Source organism: Oncorhynchus mykiss, chromosome 15 (assembly GCF_013265735.2).
Source record: "Oncorhynchus mykiss isolate Arlee chromosome 15, USDA_OmykA_1.1, whole genome shotgun sequence".
Lineage (NCBI taxonomy): Eukaryota > Metazoa > Chordata > Actinopteri > Salmoniformes > Salmonidae > Oncorhynchus > Oncorhynchus mykiss.
In genome coordinates this window covers 52,662,348-52,688,970 of record NC_048579.1, presented here as the reverse complement: position 1 = coordinate 52,688,970, position 26,623 = coordinate 52,662,348, and the positions used below count along the sequence as shown (strand labels likewise).

The window sequence follows — 26,623 nt, the reverse complement described above, 5'->3', positions numbered from 1 at the left end:
TGGCACAGGGAGAGAGAGACTGGTGGTAGGAAGTAGGAAAGGAGAAGGGACTGTCCTCCCAACAAACCCATCCCTTACTTACAGTACAGAGCTGCCAGTAGCCTAGAGGGGAACAGTCAATTAGCGCTAGGTAATGGGCTTATGTAATATAAACCGCAACGGTCCTCTGTAGCTCAGTTGGAAGAGCACGGAGCTTGCAACACCAGGATAGTGGGTTCGATTACCGGGACCACCCGTACGAATGACTAAGCTTTGGATAAAAGTGTCTGCTAAATGGCATATATTAATGCAATTGTAATGTTCCCTTCACGATGGATATTCAGTGAAAAGCATATAGAGAGTGTGTAGCCTGAGAACCTCCCTGAAGACTACAATTATAGTGTCAGTTTGATGTGAATGTTTATTTGTTAAATGTCACGATTACATATAATTAGTTTATCACGTGTTTGATATTTTCAGGTTATATTGTTTGATATTATTCTTTAATTCAGTTCATTTTGTTTCCTTCCCTTTTTGTTTTCTAGCTTGACTTCTGCAAAGCTTGTCCACCCCGTTACAGATCCTGTCACAGTCAACCCTGTTACGGTCAACCCTGTTACGGTCAACCCTGTTACGGTCAACCCCGTTACAGATCCTGTCACAGTCAACCCTGTCACAGTCAACCCGGTTACACACCCGGTTGCAGACCCTGTATCAAACAGGTAATATAGTATACATGCCTATTGGCTGGATGGATGCTTTGCTCTTCCTTGCTATTAAGCATAAGCCTCTTCATCTGTCTTTCTGTGGAGAACCCCAGCTAATTCATCTCTCTGGAAGTCCTGCCTCTACCGCTGTCTCATTAAGTCAGTCCAACCACTAACCCGTATGCTGCGTGTGCCATGTGTTGGGTTGCCTGAAATCCTGCTATGCATTGCTAATGCTAAGATGTGAAAGATTTATTTGTGCCTTCCGATTTGTCTTTAAGTATATTTAATAGAAAAAATTCAGCTTAGCTCTCATCGTGTGTGTGTGTGTGTGTGTGTGTGTGTGTGTGTGTGTGTGAGATCGCAACGGGTGAAATACATTGTGTCTCCGAGCCTGAGTCAATTTATAGAATTGTTCCTCGCAACGGGGTCTACCATTTACCTCTCAGATAACGATAGCCTCAGTGCTCAGACTGACACACAGTCACTCGTTATTTAGCTAAACAGACCCTGCATAGACAGACAGCAAACATGGGTTCAAATAGTATTTGCTTTCTTTCAAATACTTAATCATTGATTGAGCTTGCTTGGCGCAATGGATTTGTCAGGGAGATGCAAAACTCTGTCCATTTGATTCTCCAGACAGAAAGAAGTATTGAAAAGAAAACCGATACTATTTGAACCCAGGTCTTTCGGACAGTAACAAACTACAATGCAGCTTTAAGAAATGCTTCACTTCTAAGGCATGTTTTGTAACCTTTATCTTCATTTTCCTCTCTTATCCTCCCTGCTGACACACTAACACACACAGGGGCCATTGATCATGAGGCAGAGGCTGTATGATCTGGGAGCCTGGCTGTGTGGGTCGACCGCGCTTCTCAGAGAGGTCATACTCCAGTTTACTCCTAGAGATTTCTGCTAGCAGAGGTAACACAGAGAGAGAGAGAGAGAGAGAGAGAGAGAGGGTGTGTGGGGGGGGGGGAAAGGAGGAGAAGGTGGAGCCATACAGATGGCGGGAGAGATAAAGACCTGGGGGAGATAGAGAAGCATCATTAAGGCGAGAGAGGAACAAAGAGATCTATAGAAAAGGAAAACGAGAGAGTGAAAAGTGACAAAGAGAGTGATTGCCTATAGAAAGGCTGTATGATCTAAGCATGATTTGTATGAGTCACTCTTCAGTTCTTTTGATGTTGTCACCAGGACTGATGTCATCCACTCCTACAGGAGTCAATTGCCCCGCAATTCACAGACCTATTCACTGGGCCTGCCTCTGACGCACTTGGAAATGCTTGAAATGCACATACACACACTTTAATGCTGGAAAGCCTTGACTGGGGACAAGCGTTGAAGTTGGAAACTTTCCAGGTTCAGCTAAGAAGAGTGTCATTTAACCTTTCTGATCTCCCCATCCCGGATCCGGGATCGTGAATACAGACTCAAGCTCATTACCATAACGCAACGTTAACTATTCATGAAAATCGCAAATGAAATGAAATAAATATGCTAGCTCTCAAGCTTAGCCTTTTGTTAACAACACTGTCATCTCAGATTTTCAAAATATGCTTCTCAACCATTGCAAAACAAGCATTTGTGTAACAGTATTGATGGCTAACGTAGCATTTAGCATAGCATTTAGCGTTAGCATTCAGCTGACAACATTTACACAAAAAAACAGAAAAGCATTCAAATAAAATAATTTACCTTTGAAGAACTTCAGATGTTTTCAATGAGGAGACTCTCAGATAGCAAATGTTCAGTTTTTCCTGAAAGATTATTTGTTTAGGACAAATCGCTCCGTTTTCTGCGTCACGTTTAGCTACGAAAAAACCCCTGTATCCAGGATTGTGTAAATCTATCAGCAAGCTCATTAGCATAACACAACGTTAACTATTCATAAAAATGGCTAATGAAATTAAATTCATCTATTTGCTCTCAAGCTTAGCCTTTTGTTAACAACACTGTCATCTCAGATTTTCAAAATATGCTTTTGAACCATAGCTAAACAAGCATTTGTGTAAGAGTATTGATAGCCTAGCATTGCATTAAGCCTAGCATTCAGCATGCAACATTTTCCACAAAAAACCATAAAAGCATTCAAATAAAATAATTTACCTTTGAAGAACTTCAGATGTTTTCAATGAGGAGACTCTGTTAGATAGCAAATGTTCCGTTTTTACAAAAAATATTATTTGTGTCGACTAATCACTCCGTTTTGTTCATCACGTTTGGGTAAGAAAAAAGAAAAAGAAAAGAAAGTCATTAAAACGCAAACTTTTTTCCAAATTAACTCCATAATATCGACAGAAACATGGCAAACGATGTTTAGAATCAATCCTCAAGGTGTTTTTCACATATCTATCGATGATAAAATCCATCGTGGCAGTTTACTTTCAATTCTGAAGAAATGGAACGCGCATGGACTTACTGATTACGCACACAGGACACCGGGCGGGACACCAGGTAAATGTAGTCTCTTACGGTCAATCTTCCAATGATATGCCTACAAACACGTCACAATGCTGCAGACACCTCGGGGAATATACAGAAAGCGCAGGCTCATTCCTGGCGCATTCACAGCCATATAAGGAGACATTGGAACACAGCGCCTTCAGAATCCGGGGCATTTCCTGTATGAAACATCATCTTGGTTTCGCCTGTTGCATTAGTTCTGGGGCACGCACAGATAATATCTTTGCAGTTTTGGAGACGTCAGAGTTGTGTCTTTCCAAGGCTGTCAATTCCATGCATAGTCGAGCATCTTTTCGTGACAAAATATTGCGCTTAAAACGGGCACGTCTTTTTATCCAATAATGACACAGCGCCCCTATAGGTTCAAGAGGTTAATATCTGTTAATATCCCTCATTCTCTCACAGATGCTTGAATTAACTCGTGATAATCCGTGTTGGCTTGGAAGGTCACGCACGTTTCACCAGCCCACAGAAACATAATTTAAGCATTTGGGGAATACCCCGGGCATGCGTTGTGTAAAGGAATGGAAAGCCGCAATGGAGATTAATCCTGTCAAATGGGCTGTGAAGACAATTATCCACTTTGAAGATAATAACGTCTAAATATCGGTCTAGCAATTCACTATAAATAGGTTTTTAATGTTGATCTATACTGAGTGTACAAACCATTAGGAACACCTGCTCTTTCCGTGACATAGACTGAGCAGGGGAGGAGACGGGTTAAAGAAGGATTTTTAAGCCTTGAGACTTGGGCAAGACAAAAGATTTAAGTGCCTTTGAATGGGATATGGTAGTAGGTGCCAGGCGCACCGGTTTGAGGGTGTCAAGAACTGCAGCGCTGCTGTTTCCCGTGTGTATCAAGAATGGTCAAACCAACCAACGGACATCCAGCAAACTTGACACAGCTGTGCGAAGCATTGGAGTCGTCCCTGTGGGATGCGGTCGACACCTTGCAAAAGGGGGTGCAGGAAGGTGTTCCTAATGTTTTGTGCGCTCCGTGTGTCGTTAAGAATGTATGTGTCGTTGTGTGTAAGTAAACAGCAGCCGTTGCTGTCCTAATTGTGGCCTGGCCTTTGTGTTTTTGAACGCCAAGCTGAACTGATGTGCGCCTGTGAAGTAACCTTGCCCCTACGTTCACATGTCTTAAGTCACGTTCACATACCTGTCATAACAATCCTGTTATAACCCCCTGTCCTGTCTGACCAGTCCTGCAACGTCCCTGCATGCAAGCGTCATGCACATGGTCCAAACATGTCACAGACTCTGACGGACATACAGGCTGACCTGTTTCTATGGCGGGTTGGAGAGGTGGCGATTACAGTAGATTAGAGGAATGGGCTAAGCGAAAATGTAGGATAATATTTGTCAAGCTTCAGGGAACGATAGCTGGCAGGAGAGGGGAGAGTGGACCGTCACACCTTATCTGTTACCAGAGCTGAAATCAGCGGTGTACCCTCATGTTCAAGGTGTTTGTTCCTGTGAGGTGGGGACCTTAAACCCAGCTTTACTATCTCCCAGACAGACCGATACAGATATTCTCTCGACCCCTCTCCACGCTCCAGAGATCACAGAATACACGCTCAGAGATCACAGAATACAGGCCACTGCTCAGAGACAATACTGATCTGAATACAACTCTAGATCTATCAACTCTGCAAATAGGAAGATTTATAGGCGAGCCTAGCTTATTTTTTGTTACTGTTGTTATAAGCATTACAATCTTTTATGGTGCTGGGTAGTTTATCCTGGGGGTCCTTGAACTTTCCTGCATTTGGTATTGGCCTTCCACTGGACTGGGACATGCACTTTGAGGCCATTTAGTTTGTCAGGCAAAGTTGTCAGGCGATTTAAAGTGGCCTGACTTGGAGGAATATATCAGATGTGAGACGGAGTGAGTAATTGGTTTGATTTATGGGGCCTGCCTCTTGTTGCCTTCTCTCTCTCTCTCTCTCTCTCTCTCTCTCTCTCTCTCTCTCTCTCTAACAGAGATGGGCTCTCATTGTGGTTGGAGTTTAAACTGGCGAACCGATAGAGCTAGACAGGCTTGGCCATTAGGCAGCTTATTCGCAGAGCAATCAGTGTCATGCACACAGCTGCAACCGCGTCGCCTCTTAAACCCGCCCATTAATCCCACAGAAGTTGAGTCCCAGCCTCATTTGTGTAGTCTTGTCGCATTTCTCATGTCCTCCTGCATTTCTCTGTCTCCCCCCCCCCCCCCCAGGCCAAAGGCTCCAGAGCAGGCTCCATCAGAGGAGAGCGACCGAGTGAAGAAGGAGCGCCCGATGAGCACCATGAGCCAGGCGTCTAACTACACAGGAGGGTCAGACTACAGCACCTACCCTGGCAGCAGCCCCGCCACACGGGTAAGAGCTCCACGTCGGCCTGTACACCCTACCCCTAACAGGCCACTAGACCCATGCCCTAAGCACGAGTATAGATCTGAGAGGGTTAGAAGTTGGTGATTCCTAAAGAGCACATGGATGCCACTGTAATGGATGTCATGCAATTCTGGTCCATGTACAAGGACCGGGTTGGATTAATGTACTGTAACAAGAGTGACTTGGCTAATAGGGGCCTGTGGGAGGGGAGACAGAGGTCCCAGTTCTGGGATTTTGAGAGGTGTCTTGTGGGGTCAGTGCTCGCTCCCATGTTCTCCATTAGTTCAATGTTATGAGAGCCGTATTAGTCCACAGAGAGTATCAGAACAGGGACTCTACATTAGATAAAATATGCTGGATTATCCCAGCCCTGTCACAGCTTCACAGTTCATAAATGCTTAATAGACTGGTGTATAAATATGCATGCTTTGATCAAATGAAAAGCATGCTTTCATGAATTAATGATGTTTTACTTCTGCTTACACTGACCGAAGGTATTGCTTGGTGGCATGTATTTATTAATGAGCTGTAATTATTGATGAGTTACCATAGAGCACCACGGTGGAGGTGTCATAATACCCATAAAATCGAGCAGTCAAATGGTCCCCCACCCCCACCCCCAAAAAATAAATGTCATGCTAATTAGGCTATCATAAAGAACTACAAATACCATGATGCTCTGGATTCTAACCATTTCCCTGTTTGATTGCTCGATTTAATGGTTATTATGACATACTGTGGAACTCTATTGTGGGTCGAGCTACTGTAGCGCTATGCTCTGCTGCTGTAGGGGTGGATAGACGGTTCTGCAATGCTGTAAATGAGTCTCTCTCTTGCTCTCTCACTCTCTCTGTCTCTCTCTGTATCTATCTCTCTCTTCCTCTCCCTCTCTCAGTAAAGATGGTCTTGTAGAATGGGCTAGTTTAATGAGGTGAATACTGTACTTCTTCCTTCTGTTGCTTTTGGACTTTATTTGTTTATTAACACCAAAGAGCCAAATGCATGTTAACGGGCTTCACCTATATTTACTGCTGAAGGAGGATATTTTGAATGAATTTGTAACTCTCCTCCTCTAATTATGCAACACATATTTGTGTATATATACTGAACGAAAAATAGAAATGCAACATGAAACAATTTCAACGATTTTACTGAGTTTACAGTTCATATAAGGAAATCAAGTCAAACTGAAATTAATTTGTTAGGCCCTAATCTTTTGATTTCACCTGACTGGGCAGGGGTGGGCCATGGGTGGGTCTGGGAGGGCATAGGCACGTCCACTGGGGAGTCAGGCCCAGCCAGTCAGAATGAGTTTTTCTCCACAAAGGGCTTTATTACAGACAGAAATACTCTTCAATTTCATCAGCTGTCCGGGTGGCTGGTCTCAGACGTCCCGCAGGTGAAGACGCCGGATGTGGAGGTCCTGGGCTGGCGTGGTTACACGTGGTCTGCTGTTCAGGCCGGTTGGATGTACTGCCAAATTCTCTAAAACGACGTTGGAGTCGGTTTATGGTAGAGAAATGAACATTAAATTCTCTGGCAACAGCTCTGGTGGACATTCCAGCTGTCAAAATGCCAATTGCACGCTCCCTCAAAACTTGAGACATCTGTGGCATTGTGTTGTGTGACAAAACTGCACATTTTAGAGTGGCCTTTTATTGTCCCCAGCTATACAGTCTATGGCTATAAACAAACAAATTAGAAGTTTTGGAATGGCCTAGTCAAAGTCCTGACCTAATCCCAATTAAATTGTTGTGGCAGGACATGAAACAAGCAGTTCATCCTTGAAAACCCAAGGATAACATTCAGTATCAAAAATATACAAAAATAAAGAAAATCAGAAAGGCGGCAAATACCTTTTTCACGGCACGGTGTATAAATGTTTTTACATACCGTATACTGACAGTTTATCTATTTACATTTTCAGCCTTCCAGGTCTTACAAAAAGGTCCACAACTTTGGCAAGAGGTCCAACTCTATTAAGAGGAACCCCAATGCCCCGGCGGTCAAGAGCAACTGGCTTTACAAACAGGTATTGGAAAGTTTGTACATCATTTGTAGTTCCCAGAATAGAAGAACTTGACTAAATGACTTCTTCATTGCAATTGACTCTCAAAATAGTCCAGACAATTGCAGAACCTGAGCGGATCAAATGGCTGATTGCAGTATGTATGAGGATGAGTTGGTGTTGGTGGAAGTGTGCAGCCTACACAGGCTTCCTCGGTGGGTTGAGGAGAGAGTCTGTGTGACGGGGCTTTGAGGGGATAGCCACCTGCACACACACATACAATTCTAAAACTGATACAATTGTTATTTTTCCTCATCAAATTACACACAATAACCCATAATGACAAAAGCAAAAACAAGTTTAGACAAAATATCACATTTACATAAGTATTCAGACCCTTCACTCAGTACTTTGTCGAAGCACCTTTGGCAGCGATTACAGTATCGAGTCATCTTGGGTATGACTCTACAAGCTTGGCACACCTGTACTTGGGTGTCTTCTCTGCAGATCCTTGGATGGGGAGCGTTGCTGCACAGCTATTTTCAGGTCTCTCCAGAGATGTTCGATTGGGTTCAATCCGCGCTCTGGTTGGGCCACTATAGAACATTCAGAGACTTGTCCCAAAGCCACTCCTGCAGTGTCTTGGCTGTGTGCTTAGGGTCATTGTCCTGTTGAAAGGTGAACCTTCGCCCCAATCTGAGGTCCTGAGCGCTCTGGAGCCGGTTTTCATCAAGGATCTCTCTGTACTTTGCTCCGTTCATCTTTGCCTCGATCCTGACTAGTCTCCCAGTCCCTGCCGCTGAAAAACATCTGCCACCATCATGCTTCACCGTAGGGATGGTGCCAGGTTTCTTCCATAAGTGAAGCTTGGCATTCAGGCCAAAGAGTTCAATCTTGATTTCATCATGCCAGACAATCTTGTTTCTCATGGTCTGAGAGTCCTTAGGTGCCTTATGGCAAACTCCACGCGAGCTGTCATGTACTTTTTTACTGAGGAGTGGCTTCTGTCTAGCCCCATAAAGGCCTGATTGGTGGAGTGCTGCAGAGATGCTTGTCCTTCTGGAAGGTTCTCCCATCTCCACAGAGGAACTCTGGAGCTCTGTGAGTGACCATCGGGTTCTTGGTCACCTCCCTAACCAAGGCCCTTCTCCCCCGATTGATCAGTTTGGCCAAGCTTCCATGTTTTGTTACCCTTCCCCAGATCTGTGCCTCAATCCTGTCTCAGAGCTCTACGGACATTTCCTTTGACCTCATGGCTTGGTTTTTGCTCTGATATGCACTGTCAACTCTGGGACCTTATATAGACAGGTGTGTGCCTCTCCAAATAATTTCCAATAAATTGAATTTACCACAGGTGGACAATCAAGTTGTAGAAACAGCTCAAGATGATCAATCGAAACAGGGTCTACCTGAGCTCAATTTAGAGTCTCTACTTGTGTAAATAAGGTATTTCGGTTGTTTTATTTCGCTTTGTCATTGTGGGTTATTGTGTGTAGATTGATGAGGATTTTTATTTATTTAATCCATTATAGAATAAGGCTGTAATGTAACAAAGTGGAAAAAGTCAAGGGGTCTGAATTCTTTCCGAAGGGACTGTATACACACACACACACACACACACACACACACACAGACACTCAAAGGGAACTTGACAATGTCATAGGGGTTTATCCAGGCTTATCACAACCGGCCAGGATTGGGAGTCCCATGGGGGGGGGGGGCGCACAATTGGCCCAGCGTCGTCCGGGTTTGGCCGGTGTAGGCCGTCATTGTAAATAAGAATTTGTTCTTAACTGATGTCTGGGTAGGTTCCTTGTTCCTTGTCAATCATTGGCTTATTGGGGAAATCAGCAATCGGACAATATCTTCTTTAAGTAAATCAATCAAACCTTTATTAATGCAATTGCAGACAGAAGTTGACAACGGAAACACAACACCTGTGTTTCAGACTAAGTTCTGCACCCCACCTAAGGGCCCAGCAGATTTTATACATGTGATCACTCCCTGGTGGTATGCTCACCAACGTCAATGTATGAATGCAGCAATATGCTGAGGTTACCTTATAAGGTAACCTAGTACACTAGCTTCTCTGAATTCATTAGCATTGTCTACTGTCACACAATATCAACATGTCAAAACCAGACAGTGGTTACTTCTCTTTATCTAGTTTCGGTCTGACTCAGACCTAGTCTGCAAGCACAGTCTCACGACAACCAGGGCTTAACCACAAAGACTAATATAGATGGCTTGTGCAACGTATAGTGGCAGAGCAACTGTATCTTATTATAAGGCCTGCAGCAAAACGTATGAATCTTAAGGTCCCCTTAATTAATAATAGGGAGGGTCTTTGGGACCCTAACCCCTTCACTGACTTGCCTAGAAAAGGTTAAATGTGTAACATCAGACTCACACACAGACGCCCAGCTATCTATTTACCAGGGACATCCTCATTCATATTCAGAAAGAGATACATTCACTTTGAATCTGTATTCCCAGACAGTGGATTGAAATCAGATTGGATTGGGGGGGGGGGGGGGGGGGGGGGGAGTGGCCTCATCTCTTGTTATCTGGCAATTGTATTCAGTCTAAATGTTGATGCATCATTTTGTCATTCTCATTTACATAGCCTGAGTCTTTTGTTTTAGTTAATACTGATATGGTGGCCTGGTCCCTCAAGCAAAGTGACAACCATCCTTGATTGGATGTAGCTTTCTCTCTTTCTCTCTGTCTCAATTAATCAGGTCACTTTACAGACTTGCTCGACCAACCTTGTGGTGGCTCAGCTATTTTTCTCATTATCTTTCAACCTGTACAATGCAACTTGAACATTTCCTCTCCCTCACCAAGCTTTGGCTGTGGGTCAATTTGTCAATGTGTCTCGACCCCCTTTCACACACAGCACACAAACACACCCACACTCACTCACAACGATCAACATTAGCATCACTCAGTTTCCAACCAGAGTTGAGCTGTTGTCAATAACCTTTCTCCTATATGCTTCCCTCTCTACCATGCTGAATTACCCTTTCAAAGCTGCATTGATTCTCTCGCGAAAGACTTGCCTTTTCTCCTTCTCAAACCTGACAACCAAAGTCTTCTCTTAAAGGGGACATATTTTATTTATGATGGCAAGGCTTTGTACTCCTACTCATGCATCAAGAGAAGCTGAAAATGAAAACAAGAAAAACACAAAACAGTCTTTAGATTATTTATGTTATGAATAAAAAGGAAAGGCAACGTTAGAAGAGAAGCCATTATTGTTTTAGAGAAAAGATTGGAGCTTATTATCTAGAGACTAAAGGCAACTAAAGCGCGCACACACAGCTATAAAAACAGAAATGGGAAACTTGTCTGGTAGTTATTAAAAATATTAATTTAAATGGGGCCAATTAGCTTCAGTGGGAGGAGATAGCTGCGGTTAATGAAACCGTCTGGGATCAGAGGGAATGTGTACGTTGCTTCCTGAACTCCGTGACAGAGTTGGCCACTCCGAGCTGGAGGGACAGCAGGGTGTGCAGGATTTGGTTCTAGCCTAGCTATACTTACGCATCTTATTCAGCAAATCAAGGTAGGTCTAGATGGAAAACAAGCGCAGCCTATAGGTATCCAGGACCAGTATTGAGGAACACCGCTTCATGCACTAGATCTGATAGCGGATGCTTGAATAGATGGAAGCAATTTGCAATTTATTGTCGAAAGGCTCACCTAGCTTATCAGAGGGCAAGGAAGCGCTTCTACAACACGTTTTACTCTGTCTCAGTATCTGATTGGATTCTCCCATCTTCTGTTACCCTGTAGGACAGCACAGGGATGAAGCTATGGAAGAAGAGGTGGTTTGTGCTGTCTGACATGTGCCTGTTTTACTACAGAGGTGAGACACACACACACACACACACACACACACACACACACACACACACACACACACACACACTCAAAACGCAACACACGGTCAAAGTTTGAGTATAGGACATCCACCAGGTGCATTATAGCTAGCAGTAAAAGGCAAACGTATTTGCTGCAGACGTAGACATAACACAATTCTCCCAGGTTTCAGAGAGTTTAATTTCCATAAATTGTTCAATTAAATGGTCCCGGAGTGCAATCAGCCAGCTCTTTCATGACATGCCCAGAGGGGAATTTCCTGTATATTGGCAAACCAAGAGACGAGAGAAGAGTTCTTAAAAGAGTGTTGACGTGCTATGCTTTCTGATAACAACATCTAGCTCTCTCACGCGCTCTTATCATCTTCACTCACTTCATTTGAACTTAAGTTCCGTCTGTCAATGAGTTTTCAGGGGTAAGGTTTTGACTAGGAATTGTGTCTATCTGAAGGCAGGAAGGAAAGAGGTTGTTGGGGGAATATGAATGACCATGTCTGATTTGACTGATGGTTCTGCTCTGGTCAGGATCTCTGTCGCCACAGAATGATCAAATCAAATCTATTCATATCATCACATTGCTTAAAGGTTAAGGTCACCTTGCTTCGTCTTTGTAGAATCTAGTGAAACCCCCATTTTTAAATCAAATCAAATATTGTTCACATTAGCCGGATACAACAGGTGTTGTAGACTTGACAGTGCACTGCTTAATTAGAAGCCCATTCCCAACAGTGCAGTTAAAAAAGAAGACACATATTTTCTAAATAAAAAAGAAAATAGTAACAAAATAAAAATATAACAAGGCTATATAGAAGGACTACCGGTACCGAGTCAATGTGCAGGGGTACGAGGTAGGTCATTGAGCTAATACAGTATGTACATTTGGGTAGAGGTGCTGCTTTCAGGGGGAGGAGGTGCTGCGTTCTCATTTCATCTTCTCGATCTCTCTCCCTCTCCTCTCAGTTAATAATGCAGCAGTAGAGAGAGAGCGGGGCAGACGCAGGGATGGAGAGCTGCGGGGAATTCTGCTGTACTTGCCTGTTTAAAGTAAACCCTGAAGCTGGGTTTGGGCTCTGTTGGTTTTGCTGCAGTCATGCTGCACTCTACAGATGGTGTGTTACAACACAGTGTAGGCATTATACAAGCCAGCTTTACGTAACACTCTGAGAAGCAAGAGGGATCGATTCCATCATTGTTTACTTGTCTCTCTTTGATGCTATGCTATCACACCCCAGTTAGTGTGTTTGTTTACCAAGTGGCACTGTTACGATTCAATTTGACTGTGAAATTATAGATGTTTGGCAAAGCTGCCCGAGGAGAAACGGGTTTGTTGCTCCATCTGGTTTGGGTACCCTACTGTGTAACATGCTGTAAGCCCGTGGTTTGGGGGTTCTTAGTAAAGAAAGAAAGTGAACATCCCGCCATGCTCTGATAAACTCCAGACTAAATGGTCCTATCTGAGACGGTTAACACACCCAGACCGAGGATAATGCGTCAGAACTTCTTAGGCACCTTTTATGTTTCCGGTACATCCAGTGTCCACTGTCCTGTTAGAATGCTGATAGTTCCCCTCCTCTGATCTCTCCTGACTTTTCTCCGCCAGATGGACCATAATGCACTATTCCACAGCCTGCATCGACATTGTAAACCATATATGACGATTCTTCTCGTCCTCTGTCCTGCAGATGAGAAGGAGGAGGGCATCCTGGGAAGTATCCTGCTGCCCAGCTTCCACATCTCCATGCTGTCTGTCGACGACCACGTCAGCAGGAAATACGCCTTCAAGGTCAGTACTGTACACACAGACACAGCCATATAAAGGACGCTGCGCTTCCGCGAGTGGACGGCCTAGGTGGTTGCAATGCGTAGCCCGAAAAATAACTTGGGAAAAATGTTTAGGGGGGGGGGGGGGGTACTTGTTTACTTGTTACTGAAGGCAAATCTATAATCCGTAACTCCTTGTCCGTCGGGCTGGATTGTATAATGTATGGATATCTGTATAGACAGCGGTAGGTTACGCGGAAGCATGTCTTCCCGCTGTGTACCACAGCAGAGTTATTGCTTTTGTACTGAGTTTTTGTAGTGCTATGTATCAACAGCCATTGTCAGACAATCCCGTAGGGGTAGGAAGCTATGGTGAGCATCAACTGGTCACTCGCGTCGCGATATCGTGGAGGATTTGAATAGTTCAGCTTTAGTCCCGCTCTGTTCAGATCCCTCATGCTAGCATCGCTCAACGGTCCATCGCCCACTCTGCTTCTCTCTCTTTTTTTCCATTGAAAGTGAATGGCTTCCGATGCCCGCGTGATGCTGCTTTCTAGTGTATGAAACACTGTGACACACACACTTCTCTGCGCTTTTGGTCTTTCCTTTCAGAGAATCTCTGAAAATGTGTTTGTATATGGAGAGCTCTTTGTGTGTAGATCCATGATAAAGTCAATAGATTTTCTAGTCTCAATGGGCAATAGGGTGATTGGAGCAAGATGGGCAGAGAGAGAATATGAAGGAAAGTATATACTGATAGAATGCTATATATCCACCTTCTTAGCATGTTATCCTCACATACTGTTTCACACAAGTCATCACAGTCAACACCGGTTCACTCCGACACATTGACACCGTCTATAACACAGTAACAAACCCATCCGTTCTCTACTCCCCCACATCCCCTACTGTCTGTCCTCTCCTCTGATGTGTGTTAGGGCGCATCCCAAATGGCACCCTATTCCCTATATAGTACACTAGCCCTGATCTAAAGTAGTGTACTATACAGTGCCTTGCAAAAGTATTCATCCCCCTTGGCATTTTTCCTATTTTGTTGCATTACAACCTGTAATTTGAATGTGTTTTTATTTGGATTTCATGTAATGGACATACACAAAATAGTCCAAATTAGTCAAGTAACATTTTCAAAATAACTTGTTTCAATAAATTTCAATAAATTTTAATGGAAAAGTGGTGCGTGCATTCACCCCCTTTGCTATGAAACCCCTAAATAAGATATGGTGCAACCAATTACCTTCAGAAGTCACATAATTAGTTAAATAATGTCCACCTGTGTGCAATCTAAGTTTCACATGGTCTGTCACATGATCTCAGTATACAGTGGGGAGAACAAGTATTGGATACACTGCCGATTTTGCAGGTTTTCCTACTTACAAAGCATGTAGAGGTCTGTAACGGAGCACCATTAAATCCATTATTACAAAATGGAAAGAATATGGCACCACAACAAACCTGCCGAGAGAGGGCCGCCCACCAAAACTCACGGACCAGGCAAGGAGGGCATTAACTAGAGGCAACAAAGAGACCAAAGATAACCCTGAAGGAGCTGCAAAGCTCCACAGTGGAGATTAGAGTATCTGTCCATAGACCCACTTTAAGACGTACACTCCATAGAGCTGAGCTTTACGGAAGAGTGGCCAGAAAAAAGCCATTGCTTATTGGAAAAAATAAGCAAACACGTTTGGTGTTCGCCAAGAAGCATGTGGGAGACTCCCCAAACATATGGAAGAAGGCACTCTGGTTAGATGAGACTAAAATTTAGCTTTTTGGCCATCAAGGAAAACCCTATGTCTGGCGCAAACCCAACACCTCGCATCACCCCGTTTTTCATCGGCAGGGGCTGGGAAACTGGTCATAATTGAAGGAATGATGGATGACGCTAAAAACAGGAAATTCTTTAAAGGAAACCTGTTTCAGTCTTCCAGAGATTTGAGAATAGGACGGAGGTTCATCATCCAGCAGGACAGTGACCCTAAGCATACTGCTAAAGCAACACTTGAGTGTTTTAAGGGGGAATATTTAAATGTCTTGGAATGGCCTAGTCAAAGCCCAGACCTCAATCCAATTGAGAATCTATGGTATGATTTAAAGATCTCTGTACACCAGCGGAACCCATCCAACTTGAAGAAGCTGGAGCAGTTTTGCCTTGAAGAATGGGAAAAAAAATCTCAGTGGCTAGATGTGCCAAGCTTATAGAGACGTACCCCAAGATACTTGCAGCTGTAAAAGGTGGCTCTACGAAGTATTGGCTTTGGGGATATGAATAGTTATGCATGCTCAAGTTTTCAGTTTTTTTGTCTTATTTCTTTGTTTCACAACGAAACATATTCTGCATTTTCAAAGTGGTAGAAATGTTGTGTAAATCAAATGATACAAACAGAAAATACATTTTAATTCCAGGTTGTAAGGCAACAAAATAGGAAAAATGCCAAGGGAGGTGACTACTTTCGCAAGCCACTGTATAGGGAATAGGGTGCCAATTGGGACGCTGACTTCTTGTCAGTCTCTGCCTCTGCAGCAGGAAACGAGAGTAACACTCAGCTTGGAGTGTTTTCCTGTTGCTCATATTTATGGTCCTAAGCCTAAGCAGGTAATTAAAGTTAGCTACACAGCCTTGGAGTGGTAGGGATGCACACATACATTCAGTGTGTGCACAGACAGTCTGATCGAACACGTGCACACCTCTTCCAAAGAAGGTGATGTAAACACTCCCTGCGGTCTTGCCAAGGTTACCTACTTACCTTCCTCACGCTCCTCTGTCTTACAAACTCTCCCTCTCCCGCCCTCACTCTCTCCCTGCTAGGCGACCCACTCCAACATGAGGACATACTACTTCTGCACAGACACGGCCAAAGACATGGAGTCCTGGATGAAAGTGATGACGGACGCAGCCCTGGTCCACACAGAACCAATCAGAAGGTGGGTAAACCCAGATAGAACTGCCCACTAACCCAAATCACTCCTATAGCAGCCAGCCAGCCTTGATTGCCTGACCTATGGCAATGAAAGCTACCAACTGAACCGTGCAATCTACCAACAGTGATTGCATTTGTTTTGTAAGCAAATGGACAGCCGTGAGAGACTGCAGTATTTCTTGCAGAAGCGAGAAATCACATCAATTTAGAAGACAATACCAGTTGTTGTGTTGAAGATGCATAGCTGGGAACAAGAAGCTATAGTTTTAGGGCTATTCACCACAGCAATGGTATCCATCCTCACTGCCTCCAGTCAAACTTTATTTCTTCTGTTGGTGTGGCATATCAGAGGCAACAAAATCGAAGTGTCAGTTCTTCTTGCTTCTGCACTTCACACTCGATACAACAAAATACTTTAAGTGCTGTTGGTAATTGCAGTGTTTTAGCTGTGAGCTGTTCGTGAAGGCTTATCGACATACAGCGCTATATACTCTGGAGAGACTCCGATAGACAGTGACACCTACTCTTCACTGTCCTGGAAGCACAGCACACCAGCAGTCCTAGCTTCATCATTGTGGAGTGATGCAGGCCGCGTCTGGAGGTTTGTTTGTATGTCTGCACACTGCAAGTATTTCAGCACTGCTCTCATCTTAAAGTCTGGCAGTAGAAATTGGACACACTGCCATTACTGTACCTTTACCTCACTGAGAAATACTAGAAAAATCCCAGGTAGAAATACATTATGTACTGGACCATTAGATTAGCAGTCCCAAGTGGCTGCCACTGTGACTTGTTCCTGAGCGCAGTAGGCGGTAAAGGACTGTGGCTAGCCTTGAGCTATTTCCCTCTGGAGTACCAGACCTGTTAATGGCCTTTCTGTAACAGACTGAAAGATTGCAGCAGTGAATGGCTGCTCAGTCAAAGTAGCCATGTCTCACTGTGCCCTCAGAGTGCTGAGGGCAGACAGTGATGTTTTAAAAACCACTCACTTCCTCTGCTCCTCTCTGGTCCCCCGAGGCAGACAGGCATATAGTCAGGCAGGTTAGGGGAGACGTAGCAGTAGAGCCCAATGCCTGACACCCACACAGCAGGAGTCCATTGTTGGAATGTGAAAATATGTTTTTTCTGTGAACCTGCCTAGTAATGACTTGTTGATATATATTTATCTTCATATGTTTATCATTCATCTGTCTTTTTTTCTTTCTCTTACTGTTTCCAATCCCTGTTCTCTCCCTCCTTTTCTCTCGTCCATCACTCTCTCTCCCCCTACTCTCTCTCTTCCAGACTGGATAAGTTGAAGGTGGACCGCTGCTGTCCCCAGGAGGTGAACAACATCCTGAACCACAACCGGGTTCTGACCCGACCAGAGATCCAGAACAACGAGAGGAACCTTGAGCCGCGCCAGCCCTCCATTACCCGCAGCATGGACCGCACAGACGGGGACAGGAAACACAAAGACCCAGAGAAACACACCCTCCAGAGAGAGCGGGAACGCTACACGCTGCAGAGAGACGGAGAGAGATACTCCCTTCAGAAAGACGGGGTGAGCTACACGCTGCAGAGAGACGGAGAGAGGTACCTGTTGCAGAAAGACGGCGAGCGGTACGCCCTGCAAAAAGACGGGGAGCGGTATTCCTTGCAGAAAGACGGAGGCGAACGATATTCTGTGCCTAAAGATGTTCAGATGGAGAAATACGCACCTCAGAAAGACGGGGAGAAGTACTTGGTACAGAAAGATGGAGAGAGATATGCACTGCAAAAAGAAGGAGAGAGATACACCCTCCAGAAAGATGGACAGAAATACAACCTCCAGAGAGGGGTAGAAAGACACACGTCTATGACTGAGAAAGATCGGTCTGATCGTTATGGGACCCTTGATGAAAGGCAGAAGTATAAAACCCTACGGGAAGGGAGTAAGTGTGGTACCCTGCGGGATGGAGAGAAGCATGGGACGCTCGATAAGTATGGTACCCTTAGGGAAGTGGATAAGTATGGTACCCTCCGTGAAGGGAACAAGTATGGATTCCAGAGGGATGGCAGTGCTGAGAGGCCTCTGACTAAAATCAACAGCATCAAACTCCAACCAGCCCAGGCAGCAGCCATTGCAGCAGCAGTTACAGCCTCCCGCCAGGTACAGGTCTCCCAGCACATGGCCCCACATCAGGTCAACGGCTCTGGAGAGCGGGCTGGGGACCACAGCCCAGGGGAGGTGGTAGGTACCCTGGGCAGAGGAGCAGGGAAGTCCCATGACCCGCCTCAGAACCAGACCCAGAACCAGCAGGCCCAGGAGCCAGAGAAGAGTCTGACCAGAACCAACTCCATGAGGCAGCTGGAGAACTGGGTTAGAACCCAGAGGACACAAGAGGATGACGATACTAGGAGGTATGGGGGTGGTGTGTCTTTCTGTCTGTCTGCCTGCGCGCCCGCGTGTTTTGGGGTGGTGTGTGTTGGGGTTGATTGTGTTTCTGTCTGTCTGTATCTCTGTCTGTTTCTTTATCGGTCTGTACGTACTAGAGGTGGACCGATTATGATTTTTCAATAACGATACCAATTATTGGAGGACCAAAAAAAGCCGATACCGATTAATCGGATGATTTAATTTATTTATTTGTAATAATTATAATTACAACAATACTGAATGAACACTTATTTTAACTTGATATAATACATCAATAAAATCAATTTAGCCTCAAATAAATAATGAAACATGTTCAATTTGGTTTAAATAATGTAAAAACAAAGTGTTGGAGAAGAAAATAAAAGTGCAATATGTGCCATGTAAGAAAGTGAACGTTTAAGTTCCTTGCTCAGAACATGAGAACATATGAAAGCTGGTGATTCCTTTTAACATGAGTCTTCAATATTCCCAGGTAAGAAGCTTTAGGTTGAGGTTATTATAGGAATTATAGGACTATTTCTGTCTCTACCATTTGTATTTGCTCATACCAAGTGCTCATACCAAGATGGCATAGCGGTCAAACGTCCTTTGTCCTCATCTTGTCGTGTCCCGTGTATATATATATATATATATATATATATATATATATATATATATATATATATATATATATATACATCTTTCTTCGCATATCTTTTACATATATTATTTTCCAAAAACTCAACTTCAAAACACTCTCCTGCAACCCGCCTCACCAATTTAAAAAAAGGAAAGTATTATTTACCTCAAATCTGAAATACACAATAAAAGCTAACCAGAAGCTAGCCAGAAGCTAGCCAGTTTACTGGCTAACGTTCGTATTCAGCTAACCACGGTTTGTGGTCATCAGCTATCCTTCAGCTCGAAAAGCTATCACCAGTTTTGTACAACGCGACTCAGACCAGAACATACCGGACCTATTTTTCTCTCCATATCCCCGGATTTCAACCGCAAGCTCTGGACATTTACACCTAGATCTCGCAGCTAGCTAGCTGCTATCCATGCGACTATTGGCTTACGTCAATCCCGGAGCAAAAATCTATTATTCCGGAGCTAGCCAGCTGAAGAGTTCCATCAGCTACTCCTGGGCTAAAATCACCTATCCGGACCCGTTTTACTGCCGATGCGGAGCTCCACCGGGCCTTCACAACTGGACTACGTTATCTGCCCGAGGGAGTAATCCAACTGACCCATCCGTCGCGACGTTACCTGAACGCCCATCTGGGGCCCGCTAATCGTTAGCTGTCTTATCGGCTGCTGTCTGAATAGGTCTATCAGACAATTTCTTTCTTGGGTCACAAAACTATATCTATTTTGCCAATTGGATTGATCCCCTCTACCTCACGGAACCCCACTAATCTACCGACGGAAACACACGAGGTGGCTAAAAACAGACCTCTATCCTATGCTAACTTTCTACCGCTGGCCCGGCTAGCTGTCTGAATCGCCGTGACCCCAACCAACCTCACTACTCACTGGACCCTTATGAACACTCGACTAAGCATGCCTCTCCTTAATGTCAATATGCCTTGTCCACTGCTGTTCTGGTTAGTGTTTATTTGCTTATTTCACTTTAGAGCCTCTAGCTAGCTCCGCTCATTATACCTTATCCAAACTTTCAGTTCCACCACCCACACAAGCGATGACATCACCTGGTTTCAATTATGTTTCTAGAGACAATATCTCTCTCATCATCACTCAATACCTAGGTTTACCTCCACTGTATTCACATCCTACCATACCATTGTCATTATACCTTGAAGCTATTTTATCGCCCCCAGAAATCTCCTTTTACTCTCTGTTCCGGACGTTCTAGACGACCAATTCTCATAGCTTTTAGCCCAGCCCTTATCCTACTCCTCCTCTGTTCCTCTGGTGATGTAGAGGTGAATCCAGGCCCTGCAGTGCCTGGCTCCACTCCTATTCCCCAGGCGCTCTCTTTTGATGACTTCTGTAACCGTAATAGCCATGCATGTTAACATGAGAAGCCTCCTCCCTAAGTTCACTGCTTTAGCACACTCTGCCAACCCAGATGTTCTAGCCGTGTCTGAATCCTGGCTTAGGAAGACCACCAAAAATTCTGAAATCTCCATCCCTTACTACAACATTTTCAGACAAGATAGAACGGTGTGGCAATCCACTTCAAAGATACTGGCCTACTATCCAGGTCTGTACCCAAACAATTGGAACTTCTACTCTTAAAAATCCACCTCTCTAAAAACAAGTCTCACCGTTGCCGCCTGCTATAGACCACCCTCTGCCCCCAGCTGTGCTCTGGACTCCATATGTGAACTGATTGCCCCCCATCTATCTTCAGAGCTCGTGCTGCTAGGCGACGTAAACTGGAACATGCTTAACACCCCAGCCATCCTACAATCTAAGGTTGGTGCCCTCAATCTCACACAAATTATCAATGAACCTACTAGGTCCCACCCCAAAGCCGTAAACACAGGCACCCTCATAGATATCATCCTAACCAACTTGCCCTCTAAATACACCTCTGCTGTTTTCAACCAAGATCTCAGCGATCACTGCCTCATTGCCTGCAACCTTAATGGGTCAGCGGTCAAACGACCTCCACTCATCACTGTCAAACGCTCCCTGAAACACTTCAGCGAGCAGGCCTTTCTAATCGACCTGGCCGGGGTATCCTGGAAGGATATTGATCTCATCCCGTCAGTAGAGGATGCCTGATTTTTTTTTATGCCTTCCTCACTATCTTAAACAAGCATGCCCCATTCAAGAAATTTAGAACCAGGAACAGATATAGCCCTTGGTTCTCTCCAGACCTGACAGCCCTTAACCAACACAAAAACATCCTATGGCGTTCTGCATTAGCATCGAACAGCCCCCATGATATGCAACTTTTCAGGGAAGCTAGAAACCAATATACACAGGCAGTTAGAACTAAGGCTAGCTTTTTCAAGCAGAAATTTGCTTCCTGCAACACAAACTCAAAAAAGTTCCGGGACACTGCAAAGTCCATGAAGAATAAGAACACCTCCTCCCAGCTGCCCACTGCACTCAGGATAGGAAACACTGTCACCACCGATAAATCCACTGTAATTGAGAATTTCAATAAGCATTTTTCTACGGCTGGCCATGCTTTCCACCTGGCTACTCCTACCCCGGTAAACAGCACTGCACCACCCAAAACAACTCGCCCAAGCCTTCCCCATTTCTCCTTCTCCCAAATCCAGTCAGCTGATGTTCTGAAAGAGCTGCAAAATCTGGACCCCCACAAATCAGCCGGGCTAGACAATCTGGACCCTTTCTTTCTAAAATGATCTGCCGAAATTGTTGCAACCCCTATTACTAGCCTGTTCAACCCCTCTTTCGTGTCGCCTGAGATTCCCAAAGATTGGAAAGCAGCTACGGTCATCCCCTTCTTCAAAGGTGGGGACACTCTTGACCCAAACAGCTACAGACCTATATCTATCCTACCCTGCCTTTCTAAGGTCTTCGAAAGCCAAGTCAACAAACAGATAACTGACCATTTAGAATCCCACCATACCTTCTCTGCTATGCAATCTGGTTTCAGAGCTGGTCATGGGTGAACCTCAGCCACGCTCAAGGTCCTAAACGATATCTTAACCGCAATCGATAAGAAAAAATACTGTGCAGCCGTATTCATTGACCTGGCCAAGGCTTTCGACTCTGTCAATCACCACATCCTCATCGACAGACTCGATAGCCTTGGTTTCTCAAATGATTGCCTCGCCTGGTTCACCAACTACTTCTCTGATAGAGTTCAGTGTGTTAAATCGGAGGGCCTGTTGTCCGGGCCTCTGGCAGTCTATATAGGGGTGCTACAGGGTTCAATTCTTGTATACATCAATGTTGTCGCTCTTGCTGCTGGTGAGTCTCTGATCCACCTCTACGCAGACGACACCATTCTGTATACTTCTGGCCCTTCTTTGGACACTGTTAACAACCCTTCAGACGAGCTTCAATGCCATACAACTCTCCTTCCATGGCCTCCAATCGCTCTTAAATACAAGTAAAAGTAAATGCATGCTCTTCAACCGATCGCTGCCCGCACCTGCCCCCCGTCCAACATCACCACTCTGGACGGTTCTGACTTAGAATATATATATACAAATACCTAGGTGCTTGGTTAGACTGTAAACTCTCCTTCCAGACTCACATCAAACATCTCCAATCCAAAGTTAAATCTAGAATTGGCTTCCTATTTCGCAACCAAGCATCCTTCACTCATGCTGCCAAACATACCCTTGTAAAACTGACTACCGATCCTCGACTTCGGTGATGCCATTTACAAAATAGCCTCCAATACCCTACTCAATAAATTGGATGCAGTCTATCACAGTGTCATCTGTTTTGTCACCAAAGCCCCATATACTACCCACAACTGCGACCTGTGCGCTCTCGTTGGCTGGCCCTCGCTTCATACTCGTCGCCAAACCCACTGGCTCCAGGTCATCTACAAGACCCTGCTAGGTAAAGTCCCCCCTTATCTCAGCTCGCTGGTCACCATAGCAGCACCCACCTGTAGCACGCGCTCCAGCAGGTATATCTCTCTGGTCACCCCCAAAACCAAATCTTCCTTTGGCCGCCTCTCCTTCCAGTTCTCTGCTGCCAATGACTGGAACGAACTACACACATCTAAAACTGGAAACACTTATCTCCCTCACTAGCTTTAAGCACCAGCTGTCAGAGCAGCTCACAGATTACTGCACCTGCACATAGCCCATCTATAATTTAGCGCAAACAACTACCTCTCCCCCTACCGTATTTATTTATTTATTTTGCTCCTTTGCACCCCATTATTTCTATCTCTACTTTGCACATTCTTCCACTGCAAATCTACCATTCCAGTGTTTTACTTGCTATATTGTATTTACTTCGCCACCATGGCCTTTTTTTTGCCTTCTCGGGAGTTGATAGGCTTGAAGTCATAAACAGCTCAATGCTTGAAGCACAGCGAAGAGCTGCTGGCAAACGCGCAACAGTGCTGTTTGAATGAATGCTTATGAGCCTGCTGCTGCCTACTACGGCTCAGTCAGACTGCTCTATCAAATATCAAGTCATACACTTAATTATAACACAATAACACACAAAAATATGAGCCTTTGGTCATTAATATGGTCGAATCCGGAAACTACGGAACCGTCCGTATTTTATCTAACGGATGGCATCCCTAAGTCTAAATATTGCTGTTACATTGTACAACCTTCAATGTTATATCATAATTATGTACAATTCTGGCAAATTAATTACGGTCTTTGTTAGGAATAAATGGTCTTCGCATAGTTCGCAACGAGCCAGGTGGCCCAAACTGCTGCATATACCCTGACTGCTTGCACGGAACGCAAGAGAAGTGACACAATTTCCCTAGTTAAAAGAAATTCATGTTAGCAGGCAATATTATCTAAATATGCAGGTTTAAAAATATATACTTGTGTATTGATTTTAAAGAAAGGCATTGATGTTTATGGTTAGGTACACATTGGTGCAATGACAGTGCTTTTTTCGCGAATGCGCTTGTTAAATTATCACCCGTTTGGCGAAGTAGGCTGTGATTCGATGAGAAATTAACAGGCACTGCATCGATTATATGCAACGCAGGACACGCTAGATAAACTAGTAATATCATCAACCATGTAGTTAACTAGTGATTATGTTAAGATTGATTGTTTTACATAAGTTTAATGCTAGCTAGCAACTTACCTTGGCTTCTTGCTTCTGGCTCCTCGTTGAGTGCAATGTAAGGCAGGTGGTTAGAGCGTTGGACTAGTAACCGGAAGGTTGCAAGATCGAATCCCAGAGCTGGTCAGGATAAAAATCTGTCGTTCTGCCCCTGAACAAGGCAGTTAACCAACCGTTTCTAGGCCGTGTTCTTAACTGACTTGCCTAGTTAAATCAAGGTAAAAAAAAAAAAACGTCCACAATCCGTGTCCAAAAATTCCCGATTACCGATTGTTATGAAAACTTGAAATCGGCCATTCCGATTAATCGGTCGACCTCTAGTATGTACCCATGCCTCTCTGAAATCTGTTACTGTTCTCTCAGATAGTGCAAACTCATTGTCAAAGCAAAAACCACCTCAAATAGCCAGCAGCATACCACCCTGCATACCACTGCTGGCTTGCTTCTGAAGCTAAGCAGGGTTGTTCCTGGTCAGTCCCTGGATGGGAGACCTGATGCTGCTGGAAGTGGTGTTGGAGGGCCAGTAGGATGCACTCTTTCGTCTGGTCTAAAAAAAATATCCCAGTTCCCTGACACTGCCCTGTGTAGGGTGCCATCTTTCGGATTGGACGTTAAACGGGTATCCTGACTCTTTGAGGTCATTAAAGATCTCAAGGCACTTATCGTAAGAGTAGGGGTGTTAACCCCGGTGTCCTGGCTAAATTCCCAATCTGTCCCTCAAACCATCACGGTCACCTAATAATCCCCAGTTTACAATTGGCTCATTCATCCCCCTCCTCTCCCCTGTAACTATTCCCCAGGTCGTTGCTGTAAATGAGAATGTGTTCTCAGTCAACTTACCTGGTAAAATAACAGAAATCAAATTTTATTGTTCACATACACATGATTAGCAGATGTTAATGCGAGTGTAGCGAAATGCTTGTGCATCTAGTTCAGTGTATGCAGTAATATCTAACAAGTAAAAACCACCTCTGTGTGTCTGCAGTGCACTCTGTCAGTGAGTCAGCCAGCCATTTAGAGGTTAGGTTGTCTCTAACAGCACCGGGCGGACAGAGACAGAGACGTAAAAAAAACAAACGCTTCCTCTTCTCCCGTGGCTATATCTCCCAGACCTCTTTATCTTGACCATACCCCTCTCTCTTTCTCTTTCACTGTCTCTCTCTCTCTCTCTTTCACTGTCTGCACAGTACTCTGGCATCCTTGGCCGCGAGAGCTAAAAGCTTTTCATGTCACCACTGTATGTCGTCAGGGATCATGCACTCATTTTGCTGGGCTTGTTTGAGAACAGGAGCGAGGGAATGTTTTCTCCCTGTCTCTTTACTCTCCTCCTCCCATTCCTTTAGATGAATAAGTTATGGACCTGTGCCCCTGTTACCAGTAGAGCACCGCTCAATGCTCCTACTGCATCATCATCAGTCCTCTATAACAGCCCAGGGAATAGGAGGGAAACTTCCTGATGACATGTGTTTGGGCAGCGTCTCAAATGGCACCCTATTCCCTATGTAGTGCCCTCCTTTTGACCAGGACCAATAGGGATCTGGTTAAAAGTAGTGCTCTACATAGGGAATAGGGTGCCATTTGGTACGTGTAAACACTGATTCCCTCTCTGTGTTATTCCAACAATCTGGTGTTCTCACGTTTCCAATTCCCTTTGACGGAGATAGTGTGTACATAGCAGTGCAAAGCAAACGCTCTGGTCCCAAGCTTCTATTTGAACTGTGGGCAGCAAGGTGAGATATTAGAACTGTTGTACTGTGAAATATAGATCAATTAAATCCATATGCATATTATGTATTTAAAGATAGCTGTCCAGTAAAGGTATTGGCTATGTTTTTATTTATCCTTTATTTAACTAGGCAAGTCAGATAAGGAACAAATTCTTATTTTAAATGACGGCCTACCCCAGGCCAAAACCCGGACGACGCTGGGCCAATTGTGCACCACCCTATAGGACTCCCAATCCCGGCCAGATGTGATACAGCCTAGATTCGAACCAGGGACTGTAGTGACGCCTCTCGCACTGAGATGCAGTGCCTTAGACCGCTGCGCCACTCGGGAGCCTTGTTGCAATAGCTCACTGGGCTCTACAGAAGACCGTATGTGCCTGTGTTTGTAGAACATAAGTTATAAATGCATACTTTATTCCCCTGTGCTTGTATGACATTGGCTATTGGCTGTGTTTGAGGTTATGTCTTCTTTACCACTGAGCTCTCTGTCCCTACTCTCTGGCTGTGAATTTACTGTACTAAGCCCATATTAGGAGCCCAGACATTCAGCCTGCAGCCTCTGCTATAGCCTAGTCTCAGAGCCAGCGAGAATACAGATTAGGGCCAGCGCCCTACTTTCCATTTTCCCTCTCTACCATCCATTAAACTGCATTTGTTTACGGCAATT

General features: G+C 44.5%; 1 protein-coding gene across 14 annotated transcripts in view; it reads left to right on the top strand.

Moving 5' to 3' along the window:
* Positions 1 to 26,623, top strand: part of LOC110490288 (pleckstrin homology domain-containing family A member 5) — a 178,874-nt gene that overhangs the window by 120,741 nt on the left and 31,510 nt on the right. For 13 of the 14 annotated variants that reach the window (XR_005036126.1, XM_036944592.1, XM_036944589.1 and 10 more), the window contains exons 5-11: positions 525 to 701; positions 5,377 to 5,518; positions 7,461 to 7,565; positions 11,340 to 11,412; positions 13,108 to 13,208; positions 16,011 to 16,126; positions 17,407 to 18,504. Coding sequence is in view for 13 of the 14 variants with exons in the window: in XM_036944592.1 (XP_036800487.1) it covers positions 525 to 701; positions 5,377 to 5,518; positions 7,461 to 7,565; positions 11,340 to 11,412; positions 13,108 to 13,208; positions 16,011 to 16,126; positions 17,407 to 18,504 (1,812 nt within the window). In the remaining variant the exon portion in view is untranslated. The remainder of the gene's footprint in view (positions 1 to 524; positions 702 to 5,376; positions 5,519 to 7,460; positions 7,566 to 11,339; positions 11,413 to 13,107; positions 13,209 to 16,010; positions 16,127 to 17,406; positions 18,505 to 26,623) is intronic. The other variant, XM_036944584.1, reaches the window with a different exon arrangement.